This window comes from Mugil cephalus, chromosome 20, assembly GCF_022458985.1.
Source record: "Mugil cephalus isolate CIBA_MC_2020 chromosome 20, CIBA_Mcephalus_1.1, whole genome shotgun sequence".
Lineage (NCBI taxonomy): Eukaryota > Metazoa > Chordata > Actinopteri > Mugiliformes > Mugilidae > Mugil > Mugil cephalus.
In genome coordinates, this window is record NC_061789.1 from 13,070,158 (window position 1) to 13,083,823 (window position 13,666).

General features: G+C 43.3%; 2 protein-coding genes across 2 annotated transcripts; one reads left to right on the forward strand and one right to left on the reverse strand.

Moving 5' to 3' along the window:
* Positions 1–167: 167 nt before the first annotated feature.
* LOC124997869 (hydroxyacylglutathione hydrolase, mitochondrial-like) lies at positions 168–4,120 on the reverse strand. The gene is made up of 9 exons (XM_047571901.1): positions 3,964–4,120; positions 3,432–3,616; positions 2,233–2,297; positions 1,960–2,077; positions 1,754–1,862; positions 1,543–1,646; positions 1,239–1,340; positions 1,056–1,135; positions 168–962 (listed from the first exon to the last, which is right to left on the reverse strand). Exons 1-9 carry the CDS (start codon positions 4,028–4,030, stop codon positions 863–865), a joined length of 930 nt encoding a protein of 309 aa, XP_047427857.1. The 5' UTR covers positions 4,031–4,120; the 3' UTR covers positions 168–862.
* Positions 4,121–4,332: 212 nt separating this feature from the next.
* Positions 4,333–5,525, forward strand: fahd1 (fumarylacetoacetate hydrolase domain containing 1). Its single transcript, XM_047571907.1, has one exon. It carries the CDS (start codon positions 4,452–4,454, stop codon positions 5,109–5,111), a length of 660 nt encoding a protein of 219 aa, XP_047427863.1. The 5' UTR covers positions 4,333–4,451; the 3' UTR covers positions 5,112–5,525.
* The last annotated feature ends 8,141 nt before the right edge of the window (positions 5,526–13,666 follow it).

Genomic DNA, 13,666 nt, shown 5'->3' on the forward strand with positions numbered 1-13,666 from the left:
TTTCATAAAGATGTCAATGGCAAAATCTCCAAAAAAAAGCCGTTACTTTAACCTTAATTAGCGATAAATGAATTAGAGTCTTCATCGTGAACTAGTACTCCACCAAGTTGCACGTAATTAACTTTGTGTTACCATCTGATCTTCAAGTCATATTCTGAATGCAGACGTTTGCTTGTGCTCACAACTAATGTCTTTTATTGCGTTTTATGCAAACCACCTCATGCGAAGCTTTTTGTAAGACTGTATTTTACAAGGAAAGAGCATTCAGGATTTACAAACTGTAACGCTGACACGCCAATAACTAGCCATTGCTGAACGCTCACCGAACGCAGTTGTATCACTTTTTAGACGTGATAAAACATTTTTCAGCTACTAGGGAAGCAATGAAGTGAAGAAACATTCCAGGTCGGAATAAAACATTGATACAAATCTTTACAAAGAAATGTGTAGGTATGACTTAATAAATTCCCAGACACTGTACACATATGTTAACATTTGTTACTCGTGTGGCTCCCTGTCTGGTTAAGTGCATCAAATTTAAAGTGAATGAAACAGTAGTTTGTTCATACATGAATTTCAGCATTATGCTAAATAGACTCTTACACGTTTAGATCAACAAACTGAATTTCATTTCATATAAAGCATTAAAGCAATGGCCATATATTCCTTAAAATTCACAAAAACAAACCAAATACATTTAAAAGAAGGGCAGATGACTTGGAGTCATATGTTAGAACCTGGTATGTACCCTTAGTGAGAGACAATGTAGTCGATCTACTTCAAGTTAACTAGGTATTTTCTTCAGCGTATAATAAAAAGCTGTCGGTGTTATAAGCAGTTGTCAACACGAATGCGCAGGGCTTCACTCCTTGGGCACGCGGAAGCCATCTTTTTCTTTCCGGAGACTTCTCATGGTTTCAACTGGGTCGGTCTGCTTTACGTGGTCTTGCACAGACTTCTCCCTGAATTAAACATCCAAAAAAAAAAAAAAAAGTCAGCCAGAACTTTGACAGAGTCTTCTGAGTGACATAGTTTTCCAACAAGTTGTCACATACTTTACTCTCATGAAGGGGTTAAATGTGAATTCTTCTGCCAAAGTGGACGGGACAGTGGGTTCTCCATTGCTGCACTTCTCCTACGGGAAGATAAAGGCACGGATGTGAAGTTGTTTTTATTTCATGTGGTTAATCATCTGTTTGAGGGGATGTCTGGTCAAACATGACACATTTCTCAAATACCTTTGCCCAGGCGAGCTTCTTCTGAATGACTTCATTGTCTGGCTCCACATGACGTGCAAATTTCAGATTGCTGACGGTGTACTCATGACCGCAGTAAACACGCTTAAACACAAAAACATCCCGGTCAGTCGGTCATGCCAATTAAACATCCTTTGACAATGAAAATGAATATGGATCTTATACTGACTGATTAAGAGTAGTTGATTTTTTTCCCACTCATTATACATACAAAAAAAGGTTTGGGTAAAAGTGCTATAACCGAACTCTTAACCGAAATTTCTTTAATCAAATTTGCCATATTTACCGTTTCAGGGGGCAGGCTTCCCAGAATATCTATCAAGGCTCTGTACATTTGCTCCGCCGTACCCTCGAAGAATTTACCGCAACCAGCCACAAACAGCGTATCCCCTGCATGGGTTAAAAGAGGCCTTTGGGCATTAAAGATCACAGATGACAAAGGGGCATGTGTTGCTCGGTATTTAACTGAGCAGTTTATGTCTGAGGGGGAAACGTACCTGTGAAAACAGCTGGTGGCTCCGAGCTGTTTTCTTTTGTCACATAGTAGCAGATGTGACCGGTCGTGTGACAAGGCGTAAACAGGCATTTGACATTGAGAGATCCAAGCTGAGAAAGAGGAGAAAAAAAAAAAAAACAGGGAGTGAACATCAGCGTTTTAAGGGCTTATATTTGGACCGTAGAACAAACTGTTGGGTGGTCTTACTTTGAAACTGTTGGAATGAGAAACTTTCTTCGTAAGGGCATCAACTCTGTCGTCTCCCCCACAGACCTTCAACCCTGGCATTAACTTCACCATCTTCTCATTTCCACCGGCATGGTCCCTAAAACAGAAAGTGACCACTGTATTATTACTATACATTGGTATAAGGGTACTAGCCATTTATAAACATTTCTACGCGTGCCATAGCAGCATTTGCACAGCTTAAAATCTCAATAATGCTGTGAGAACAGTATAACATCATAACACGCAGCTTACCAGTGGTGATGAGTGGTCAGAACTGTTGTAAGTTTGACACCATGTTTTCTGACAGCTTCCACCACCTGTTGAAAGGGAAAAAAACTGATGTTGTTTCGAAGATGACTAATCGAAAAATCACATTTGTGACACCTTCCAATCAGCTTTTCCAACCCTTTGTGATGCCTCTAATAATAATTACATTAATGCTTAGTTAAAACTTCTCTAGGTTTTGCCTTTGAAAGAGTTATGCACAAAATTTGACTGAGCCATCTGTAATCTTTTCCCATTAAAATAGTTTGTTCTCCATTTGTCAAAAATAAAAAATAGGCTTTTATATACACACACACACACACACACACACACACACACATATATTGTTTTTTTTCCCCCACAAAAATTGTAGAGGGCCGAGAATGGATCCCTGCGGAACTCCACAAGTAGTTTCTACAACAGAGAGGGTTAACAAATGCAAACAAACCATTACAACACACACATATACACATACATGCATATTTGATACAGAATAACCCCTTTTGAAACCTACTAGTGATGTATATACCCCTTACTGTTCTGTATGTGTCTGAAAATCCCAAACAGAAATCATCATTGTGACTTGAACAAATCAAAACAATACAGACTGACTGGTTTGGCCCAGCCTTGCTTCTACTAATGTTACATAAGAGGCCTGAAATCTAAAGAGTGGTCTGTGTTTTATCACTCGTGTGACAAAGTTTGTGCAGTCTTGCTTCATTCAACCTCTAAAGTTAGACCTTTTCTTTCACTCATCACTCATCACCTATTGCTCCATTTCATTCGAACACTGCTGCTCTTTGAACTCGCTCAGCCGTGAGGCCAAATTACTGAAACGTGTTCTAGTCTTAACTGGTTTCCAGCTACTTTTAGGATCAATTCCAACATTGTTATCTTTTAACTCCTTCTGTGCCCGGTAGCTGAGACCTTCCACCTGGCTCTCCCTAAAACACACCTAGTGACTAACGTGATCCGTTGGATGGAACTCCCTGACAGAGGACGTTAAATTTAATCACTATTGTCTTTCTTTTATTATAATGCTCTCTCTTAATTAGGTACACGATTTTTCTTTAGTTATGAATGTTTCTCCTCTACTTTGCGCTGTCATTATTGATGCCCACAGCTTTGATCTTTTGTTTCTAAATGTCACAATAAATACAGTATATTTTGATATAGTTTGCGCTGACCTTTATTGGTTCCACGGGGTCAACGATGGCGGCTTCTTTGGATTCCGCGTCGATCAGCAGGTACATGTAGTTGTCACTGAGCGCTGGGAGAAGTTCAACCCTCATATTCGCTTGTTCCACCAGGTGAGATTTCCTGGTTGCGGTATGAATGAGAGCGGCTGCTTGGGCCTTGACTTCCACAGGGACTTCATGAGACAACACAAATCAATATTTAACAAGATGACACACTCAGTCTACGGTTAATTCGACACTCAACTCGGATGTAAACAACGTCAGCTTAAATGCTAAACACAGGAACACATGTGTCCGTTCTTTTTCAGAAAGCTGCCAAAGCTTTATTCTGTCTAACATGACTGTCACAGAAGAGGTTATGTAACGAGGTACGAGTATCTCCTCAGACGGGCCAGCTGTTGTCGTCTGACAGGTCGCATCTTAAGATGATATTAACAGTAATAAAACAGTATTTGGCCTTCGCGTAACAAGCCGATGAGCTAGTTAACTGCACGCTAAAGCATTAAACGTGTGTACGTACCGTATTTTAGGGCTGTTGCTGCTCCTATCAGAGTGCAGGCACTCCCAACTAGTGACTTCAATAACATAACAGTAGCCGTGGTCTTATCACGTTCGTATAAACCTGAAAAGTTTGGTCCTGGGTCAGTTCCGCTTCCGCCCCTTTTTCAACTGCAGCCTCGCAGCCTCTACCAATCGAGTCGAGAGCAGTGGATCGTCAATAATAACTTAAAAATATTTGATTATTCACGCAATTATTTGGGATGGATTGACAGAGCCCCCGTATGGTGTACATGTCTTGGTTTATCGTACTCGTTAGTCAAGGTAAAATTCTCAAATACGCCCGTATTATATTTTTGATTCGATTTCATTTAGAGTCAAGCGCATGTCCCTTCGGGCTTACCGTCGACTGCTAACCTGGTGACGGACGGTCAGTGGTTTCGGTCAAAGTCCGATTAAACTTGCACTGGCTGCTTTAGAGCGGTTGGGACAGCGCACAATTTCTCTGCAATGACTACACGAAATGTATCTCGGTTTTGGGAATGGGGAAGGAAGATCATCTGCGTTGGGAGAAACTATGCAGATCACGCCAAGGAGCTGAAAAACGCGATTCCGACTGAGCCCGTCTTATTCCTGAAGCCACCGTCTGCCTATGTGAGAGAGGGCTCTCCTATCCTGGTGCCGCTGTACAGTAGCAACCTGCACCATGAGGTGGAGTTGGGGGTGGTCATCGGGAAAGGGGGGACCAGCATCCCGCAGGCCGCCGCTATGGAGCATGTGGCGGGTTACGCTCTGTGCTTGGACATGACAGCCCGGGACGTCCAGGACGTCTGCAAGTCCAAAGGTTTGCCCTGGACCCTGGCCAAGGCTTTTAACACCTCCTGCCCCGTGAGCGACTTCATCCCCAAAGAGCGCATCCCTGACCCGGGCAACGTCAAGATTTGGCTCAAGGTGAACGATCAGCTGCGGCAGAGCGGCTGCACCTCCCAGATGATTTTCTCCATTCCCTTCCTCATCAGCTACATCAGCGACTTCATCACCCTGGAGGAAGGGGACATCATCCTGACGGGGACTCCCAAGGGGGTCTCCGCCGTGCAGGAGCACGACGAGCTGCAGGCTGGGATCGAGGACGTAGTTACCATGAGCTTCAGAGTAGACAGACAAGAATAATAGTGGACACAAAATAGATTTACGAGGCAAAAGAAATGCACTGGCTGTGAAGAAAAAGGTGCTTTTACTGTGAAAAACTGGTGATTCCGTCGATGTCTGCTTTTGGTCAGCAGATGGCAGTGGTGTGCCAGATTTTTTCTACACCATTTCAAGAAGACAGTTTACAACTTTCCGACAGTTGCAGCAGCGTATGTTTTACTGTATGTTTTACTCAAACCAGGGGTATGAAAAACCATTCATCGTCACACGTTGTCAGTGTCTTGACCCCCAGTGGTGGAGGAAGTGTTGACGACTTTTAAATAAAAGAGGCTTTGATGTAATCATATGGTTTTTATTTATTATTTACAGAAAACTGTGAATGGGATTATTTGATTAGCGACTATGTTCATTGACAATTAAACAAACACAAATATTCCCTGTTTACATCTGCTCATTTGTGAGGATGTGGTGGTTTTTGCAGTTTTACATGATGCTTATTGATGTCAGATGTTTTCAAGAACCCGTGATGGATATGTTTTAGTATTTTCTGATACAGAGCATTATTTCCAGCTGGAAAAATAATAAGTAGATTGGTAATTGGTAATTAAGATAATGATCTGATGTATTAACTGCATTTCTGTGGCGACGAAATGCCCACTTTCAATATTGTTACAGATTAACACGTTAAACAACATTTAAACCACTGAGAGCTGAAGTAAACCACACCAACCCCCTTGAAACAATACGATGTTCAGCCGCGACACTTTTGAACCTGGTGTACGTGTGGTTGTTATTTTGACATGTACCAACCACCGAGGTCAGGCCACTCTTTGGTGGTACACACAAAAATAGTTTAGGAACAAAACTCCAAAAAACTGATCAAGTATCTGTGGGGTGCACTGGAACAAGCCTGATCCACAGAGGCCCCTCCCCTCCCCTCAACACATACGACCCAAAGGCCCACACTAACAGCATTCTGTTGCCCAGAGACCTACGAAATATTAGAAAGGTGGTTATAATGTTATGCCTAATTAGTGTATAATAATAGAAAAATACAGGTACAGAAAAATATATAATAAGAGTAATAATATAATCATATACATCATTACAAATGTGCCAAAAAGGATAAACATCTGGAAGGTGCCCTTTCTTATGTCTCTTATGCCAAACAATTTCTTGGTTTCCCTGTTCTGTCAGTGTGGCCGTGGAAAATCCTCATATAAACTCAAAGAAAAAAAACAATTTGGCACTGGTCACCCCGTGGCTGTGGTTTAAATTTGGAATCCATTTTGCGGCCTTTTCAGATTACCAGATATGTTTTTTTTTTCTTTCGTACGTTACCGCAGATACCGCGCTTGTGCTACAAAACTACCATTTGGATCAGAGTTTAGATGTTACCTTCTGTTCTCTGGTTGGTTTTTTAACAATGTAATACACACAAAATGTTCCCCCAGGCCACGCGATTTAAACAATAACACTTTCTGTGGCTTTTCTGCACTCGGAGTGTAATTTTGACTTCCATAACCGCACTGTTCAACCTCTGCTCCAAGTTCAGTTTCCAGCTCTCCCACACGCTTCTCTGTTTACAGGATCAATCGGAGCCTCCGTCAACCTGTCCTGGGCCAGCCTGCTGTAACCTAAGTCTGTGTACTTCATCTTCCCACACCTGCAGGGCACCTTATCTCAAAGACTCGCAGTACCAAGCCCAGGCCCTCAGGGGACTCCGGGGTTATACATGTCCATCATTAGAGCAGTCAAGACGGATTCAATTAGATCTGGGAGCTGGGAATTGTTGTCATGGTCCGTTTCTTCCCAACCGCGGGAAGCCGTGCAGCAGGCTGGCATGTGCTCACAAGTTTAACTTTTTTATGAGACGTGCATCATACTATTCATCGTCCCCTTGTGATTAAAGGTATTACACCCTCGCAGGTTTTAACAATGGCTTCAAAGCTTGAGCTCAACTCTGGCTTAACGTTCGCCACAGTAACCGGCGTGTTGTCATCGAGTGAGCAAGAGCCCGAGAAGGTATATTTGAGTCTTTCAAAGGAGAGGCTGCTGCATGGAGACCACAGTCCTCTGATCTGACATACGCTGACGGTGATGTCACTGCTTTTGTGAAATCAAGCCTCATGGCGGCTTCACAGAGCCACTAGTAGTACGACTGCAGCCGTTGAGGGTGAAATACTTCGCTGTGCAAGCGTTTGAGGCAGTAAAGGTGCAGTTAAGATGCTTTCCTACGGGAACTGGGCATCAGAACTTGGATGAGTTGCAAACACCTTCAGGAAAACCCAACAAGTCCAGTTGCCTTTGCTTTGTTCTTGGCTACAACATCAGTTATCAGCTCATCACGTATCATGTATTGTCTTCCTGGATGCAATGATCCCTCCTGTATATTTTGGGCTTTCCTGAGGCAGTGTGTGCTGTGCGGTTCTTCAAGAGAGAGGAGAGGTCAGCCTATGACTCCTGGGCAACCTTTACAACCCCTTGAAGCACTTTCCCCTACGCTTCAGCAGCCCTCCTTACTTTACGAATGTTGTTCTTCCTCTCTGCTGGGTGTTCTTCACCAGCTCCACAGTGTTTGGGCCTAGGTTTAAGTCTAGTTCTTCTGTGAGGCAGTCCCTGCCTATCAGTAAGGGCTGGATGTCTGTTTTCTTCTTCCTGTAGACCACAACAATCTCCTTAGTCTCCTTAGCTGCATTCTCTCCACACCAAACTATCAGCTGCTCCATCTCGTTCCCTCCCCTTGTCGGACTATTGTCGGTGTTGTTGTGATTGGTTGTGGTGCGGTCATGGGTAAATGGGCTCAATTAGGAAAGACCTAGAGACCTAGAAACAGATGACAAACGATGTCTGGCATGGGAAAGCGGAAGAGATTAGTGAACGGAGCGGCGTAAACAGTCCAAAGTGACCATAGAGGTTTAAAGACGGAATATATGAACAGATTGATCATCCTTATTGATTTTAAATGCAGCTTTTTTTGGTGACAGATGCACAATTGCGGAGCGGTCACTTTTTGGCAGAATGTGGCAGGAAGGTTCAACATGTGAAAGTCTTTTACTCCTTGGGAACATGCGTGTGCCTGTGTGTTTTAGAAAATTACCGTTCGTGATGCCTGGCTTTGCATGCTGCACGGTATGTCACCAGACAGGTCTGCGGTGCAGCAATTCTAAGAAAAGGAAAGAAAAGAAAAAAAAAGACCACCACACACAACCATTGGAAGGAGTGAGTCAGAGAGGATGCCATGTATGACATATCGCATCAGACATCAGACAGACACACAGGGCCAGCGAATTAATTTTGTTTCATTTTTGGAACGGCAGACTCTGTGTGTCATGTCTATGTATATGTTTGTGTGTGTGTGTGTATGTGTGTGTGTGGTCTTGTTTGTCATGGGATACTAACATTGTGGGTCCCAGCAGCAAGGTTCCCACATGTTAGAGCTATGGCGAATGCTTTTCTACCTATTCGTACTTGGAGCACTTCACGGTCACAGTGACACATCCACTCATTCACACAAGCACTCGCACACTACACACCAATGCCAAGCCATGAATGTGAAAAAAAAATGATTGCCTTAATCCGACTTTAACTGGACGACATAAGAGCATGTAAACACGTCTGCCGCATGAACGACTCTTTTTTACTGTATGGCTATGTTTTAACTGCTGAAAAGACACATATCGCCACCTAGTGTGGAGGAGGAGGAGGGCATGTATCCATCAGTTATTGGATTTTCTCCATTTCATGTAAACTGGGTCTGTGGTCCATGTACAAGGGATGGCACCACCAACCTTCTGGCTCTTGGACAACTCTACCTACTGAGTTACAGTAGTCTATGCCCAGGGTTAGGGTAAAGCATTTAGTTGAGATAGTTAGGATTAGGGTAAGGTGCTAGAGCAGAAGGACCCACACTAGATATGGAGTCTGTCACCAGACCATATGTAAATGTGACCTGTCAAACCGTCAATGTATTGTACATCGACCAAGCATCAGATGTGAGGATAGATGATGGATCAACATCTAAAACATTTTTTTTTCTTTGAATTGCGAGCGTTCTGCCTGCACTACCTTTGTGATCTACCTTTTGTTTGACCACAATCAGCATATTGGGCACCTCTAGGCTAGAGATTACAATACACTATGACAAGTCCTCACAAGAATAGAAACTCAAGTCCTAGTGTGTGTGCTTTTGTGCGTGTGTTTTAGTTTACATACTTGGATGTCCGCCCAGTTATTACACAGCTTTGTCTTTTCATTTTATGTCCTAGACAGTTGACAGGTTTTGATTTACTTGTGCTTTTGAACAGAAACAGTACATTTAATTAATCATTAAGTAACACCATACATAGAGATATCCATAGTCAAATTCATTGTGAATAATGAATGGGGTCTTTGACAAGTGAAAAAAAAAAACATGCATGGAGCCCAGGTGCAAACCTCTTTCATTCAATGACTGACTGAACCGGGTGTGCTAACACTTTGTTTGAAGCTGCAGGTGGAAGGCAAAGGGGGTAGGGTCCCGTGGAACATACTGTAGGTTTAACACCTAAACTCTAAATGTGCTGCTTCTCTACACACGTGGACACAGCCAATTAGAAAAGGAATTCTCCTCCAAAAGTGTTTCAGGAAGAACTTAACACAGCTTCACATTTAGCGTCGAACCTTTCTGTCCATTTGGCAGCCAGGTCTCAGTTTGTACCTCATCACCCAAGTGAAAGCTTCTCCATAAACTCCGAGGGCTCAAGTTTTTCAATCAAGGCTTAGGAAGCAGTGAAAGCACGTGCTGAAATATGTCCAGAAAAACAATGCAATAAAATCCTATTGTAGAAAGTTCCCTAATTTGAACTGAGCTAGCACAACCATTTGAAAATCCCTCCAACCCAAATTTCTCTTTCATCAATTAAAGAGTCACAATTATACAAGATACTATGAGGCCTGACCACAAAGAAGACAGAAAATCCCCGAGCATTTCCTTCCCTGAATTGAGGGAGACTGTGGTATGGGCGGAAAATGTGTGGAGTCCTGAGAACGAACCATCTTCATTTGTGGCTGCTCGAACGGAGCCCCCTTTTACACTCTGATCCTGCTTTTAATCTGTAGGGGCCGCCCCCCACCGCCCCCCTTCTCCTTCAGCTCAGCCTTCACAGAAGTTCGTCATTCCCTCCTATTAGTTTTACCCATCATTTAAAAGTAAGAGTCGCCACAGAAAATGCGCATCCCTCGTCACTCCTAATCCAAAATAATCACAGCGGACTGCAAGTATAACGGAGCAATTTTCACTCATGCAGACAAATCCACAAAGTCGGGAATTGGTGGCGTGCATTAATTTGTGGGCTCACATCACTGGAAGCTGAATGCCAGCCAAAGCTAAACAAATTGATGATCTCATGGCAAGGGAAGACTTGGGAATCCTATTAACCTCCAATTTATTTTCTTCACATTTTAGTTGTTTTCAGCTGTTGTATGAAATACAAAGTGCTTCAGACAGATTTAAATGTATTGTCAGAAAATGTATTGTCCTCATGACATCTGGATTGGGTGCGATTGTAAAGTACCTTTTTGATGAGTATTTGATTTTCAGCTGGCTTTCATTGCGAAAGCAGTTGCAGACAGCTCTCTTTCTGAAACAACCACAGCACGAGATGTTAAATACAGAGCTTAGCAACACATTACATGACACCACATTGTGCCATTTAGAGACTTATAATGATGATTTATTTGTTATGCAGCGTGCAGACTTAAATATCCAATCCAGACGTCAATCGTTCATTTTCATTTACTCTACGCTTGAAAACTCCTTCTTTGAATAGCAATAATAATAATAATACTACACTCTGTCACTATTTTATTCATAGTGTATGCAAATCAATGAATAGACTGGCCCTGACATGCACATCTACCGAACAACCTTCATAGCCCACCCCAACATGGCTCATTTCTGTATATTCTGAGTGGGTGGAATCAAGCACAATTCAATTCACTTCAATTCAAGCCTGCTCTTCGCAAATCCAATGGGTGATGTCAGGGAGGTGTAGTGGAACAGTTCCAAACCCATCTTAAAACTAATATTTACTCTTTGGTGTTTAACCAAGTTGCTGCTATGTTATTGTGTGTGTTTCTAGTTTCTATCCCTTCCTTTGTCTTGTCTATGTTTTATGGTTTTGCAAATCTGACTGAACAGGACTCTGGTAAGCTTTTCTTGTTTTCACATGCGCTTCATAAATAAAACTGACTTGAGCTCTGTCAGTTGCGGATTGGATCCTGAAGTGGGATATCACAAAATCCTGCTTATACACGTTTAAGTTGGATTTGAGGCAAACACACGGTGACTTTCCGCAGCCTTGTGGTGTCAGCCATCAATAAAGTAATAACATTTCTTTTCCAGTTTTGACTTTTTCTGACAGTTATTAGTGGAAAGACATCACGGAAAGTAATGGGTAACTTGTGCCACAATAAAGGACAGAGAAGAAGTGGGAGGTGGACGGAGGAAGGGAGGCGTGTGGTGCTGGTAGAGTGTAGGATCATGTGCTTTCCAAGTCACCTCACTCAGGATTAAGGAGTCCAGAGGGTTTGTGTATAAATCTCTGGAGAGATGGGAGAGTCCTGGAGGGTAAAGGTATCCCACTAGAGGAGCTAAGTCAAAGGTAGGGCACATGGTGATAGGATGAAAGACATTGCCTAAATATGAGTGAGAGCATCACCAGGGCCCAGAGTCCGGTCAGAGGACCCGGCCTCCAAGAACCAACACCACAGCCACAGTCTCTGAGTACCCAGAGAAACACCACAGCAACAGGGCACGCTACAGCCCTGACAAACCTTGTGGGCAATGGGGAGCATCCTGAAATCATCCAAGCAAGTGCAAACCAGAGCAGGCCAGGGAGGCTCTGATACCCCACCCCATCCATCTACCCAAACATCCACCCCCCGCCACCGCCATCCCTCACCCTGAACCCCGGCCCGGGTCGGAGACACCCCAACCAGCCGAGGAGGCCCACTCAGGAGTCCACCGACGACCCCGGAGATGGGCACTTGCGAAGGGCCCAAGGAGACACGGGCCACAGGAGCGGGGGGCCATAGTGCTGGTTCCCCACCCCCCAATGCACTGGGGCTCATATTAGTTTGATCTGAACATTAAACTATTCTACCAGCAGAGATGCACCACCAGCATGGGCTATCACAGCAATTGTTGGGTACCCCATGAAAAAAATGACCAAGGAAGGCACTAGATGACTGCCTTATGGTATATATTGCAATGACAACCATAAACAGCCCTCTTAAACCTAAAATGCATCAACAATACGCCATAAAACTCCCCTAGGGATCCCCTAATATCTACCCCATGACAGAATGTGCTTGTTTGAACTGACTATACACAATAAATGCGGGTTTGACACTTATTGGACAGTTTTTTATAGGTAACGTGATGTGTAGCACATGTACGTCCTTGCCCAAAGCCCCCTAGAACCTTGGATTACCACTGTGTGCTACTATTGAATTGACCAAAAATGGTCATGTAACTGGCATCCGCGATTTTTAGCTCCATTTTAAGCATCTGGTGTAGTGGGACACACCCCGATACTCTGTTGACTCGAACCATAAATTTTAAACGTTAAAATATCTAGAAGAAAATATGACTAAACTCTGGTGGTGGTGTGTACAGATTGCTGGGGCAGCCACAAGTGGAGGGTGGCTTTCACAGGCTCATAACCCAGACGATATTCTGAGCAAATTCTGTAAAGCTTGTTTACTTAAATCAGAGAGTTGGATGAAGTTCGGCTTTAGTGTACGTGCAGTAAATCTTCGAATATCTTCGTGTATAACACTTTTTCTTGCCAATCCCTTCATCTCCTCCATTGGATTTCTCACATCATTACCAACGTTAAGTCGCAGCTGTAGATTATGCTGAATGTCGTTCTGGTTTAATGACACTGGGCTGGTCCTACCAACACTGACACTAACATCTTTCCCAGATGGCAGAATGGAATATCGGTTATCTTTAAATGCCTACTGCTGGGCTGGCACAGCAAAATGCCCGTCCCCTATCAGTAATGCGGAGTAATAAAACCTGGCACAGATGAAGCGAGCCAAGCAATGTTTAAAATTTTAGCGAGGCCCACTAAAAACTGACGCCAAACCTATAAAACAGAACCTATGTGACAGAAATACTGACTGGAATTAGAGGAGGCAAGATGCATGGAGGGAGCCAGAGCAGCGTGTGTGTGTGTCTGTGCATTCAAACTTACACCCGAGCAGCCATCCATTTTATTCACAAGCCACTGACGTTTTCACAAACAAAGCTAAAACCTTCATCGGTCTGATTTTATTTTTAATCATCCTGCTCAGGGTAGCATCTGCAGCTCGGTGAGATTTTCATTTCTCAGCTGGGTTCCTTATTTGGTTGTTCCATGGGAGAAGGATTTTTTTTTTTTTCTTATGTGCATCATGAAAGGGAAGAGCTCTGCTGTTAATTCTGAGCCCAGAGAAAAAGAAGGAGGAGGTCTTCTAAGCGAACTGACATCTTCCGTAATTAAAGGCCACAACACATGCAGGCCAGAGACTCTACATGTGGTTGCGTT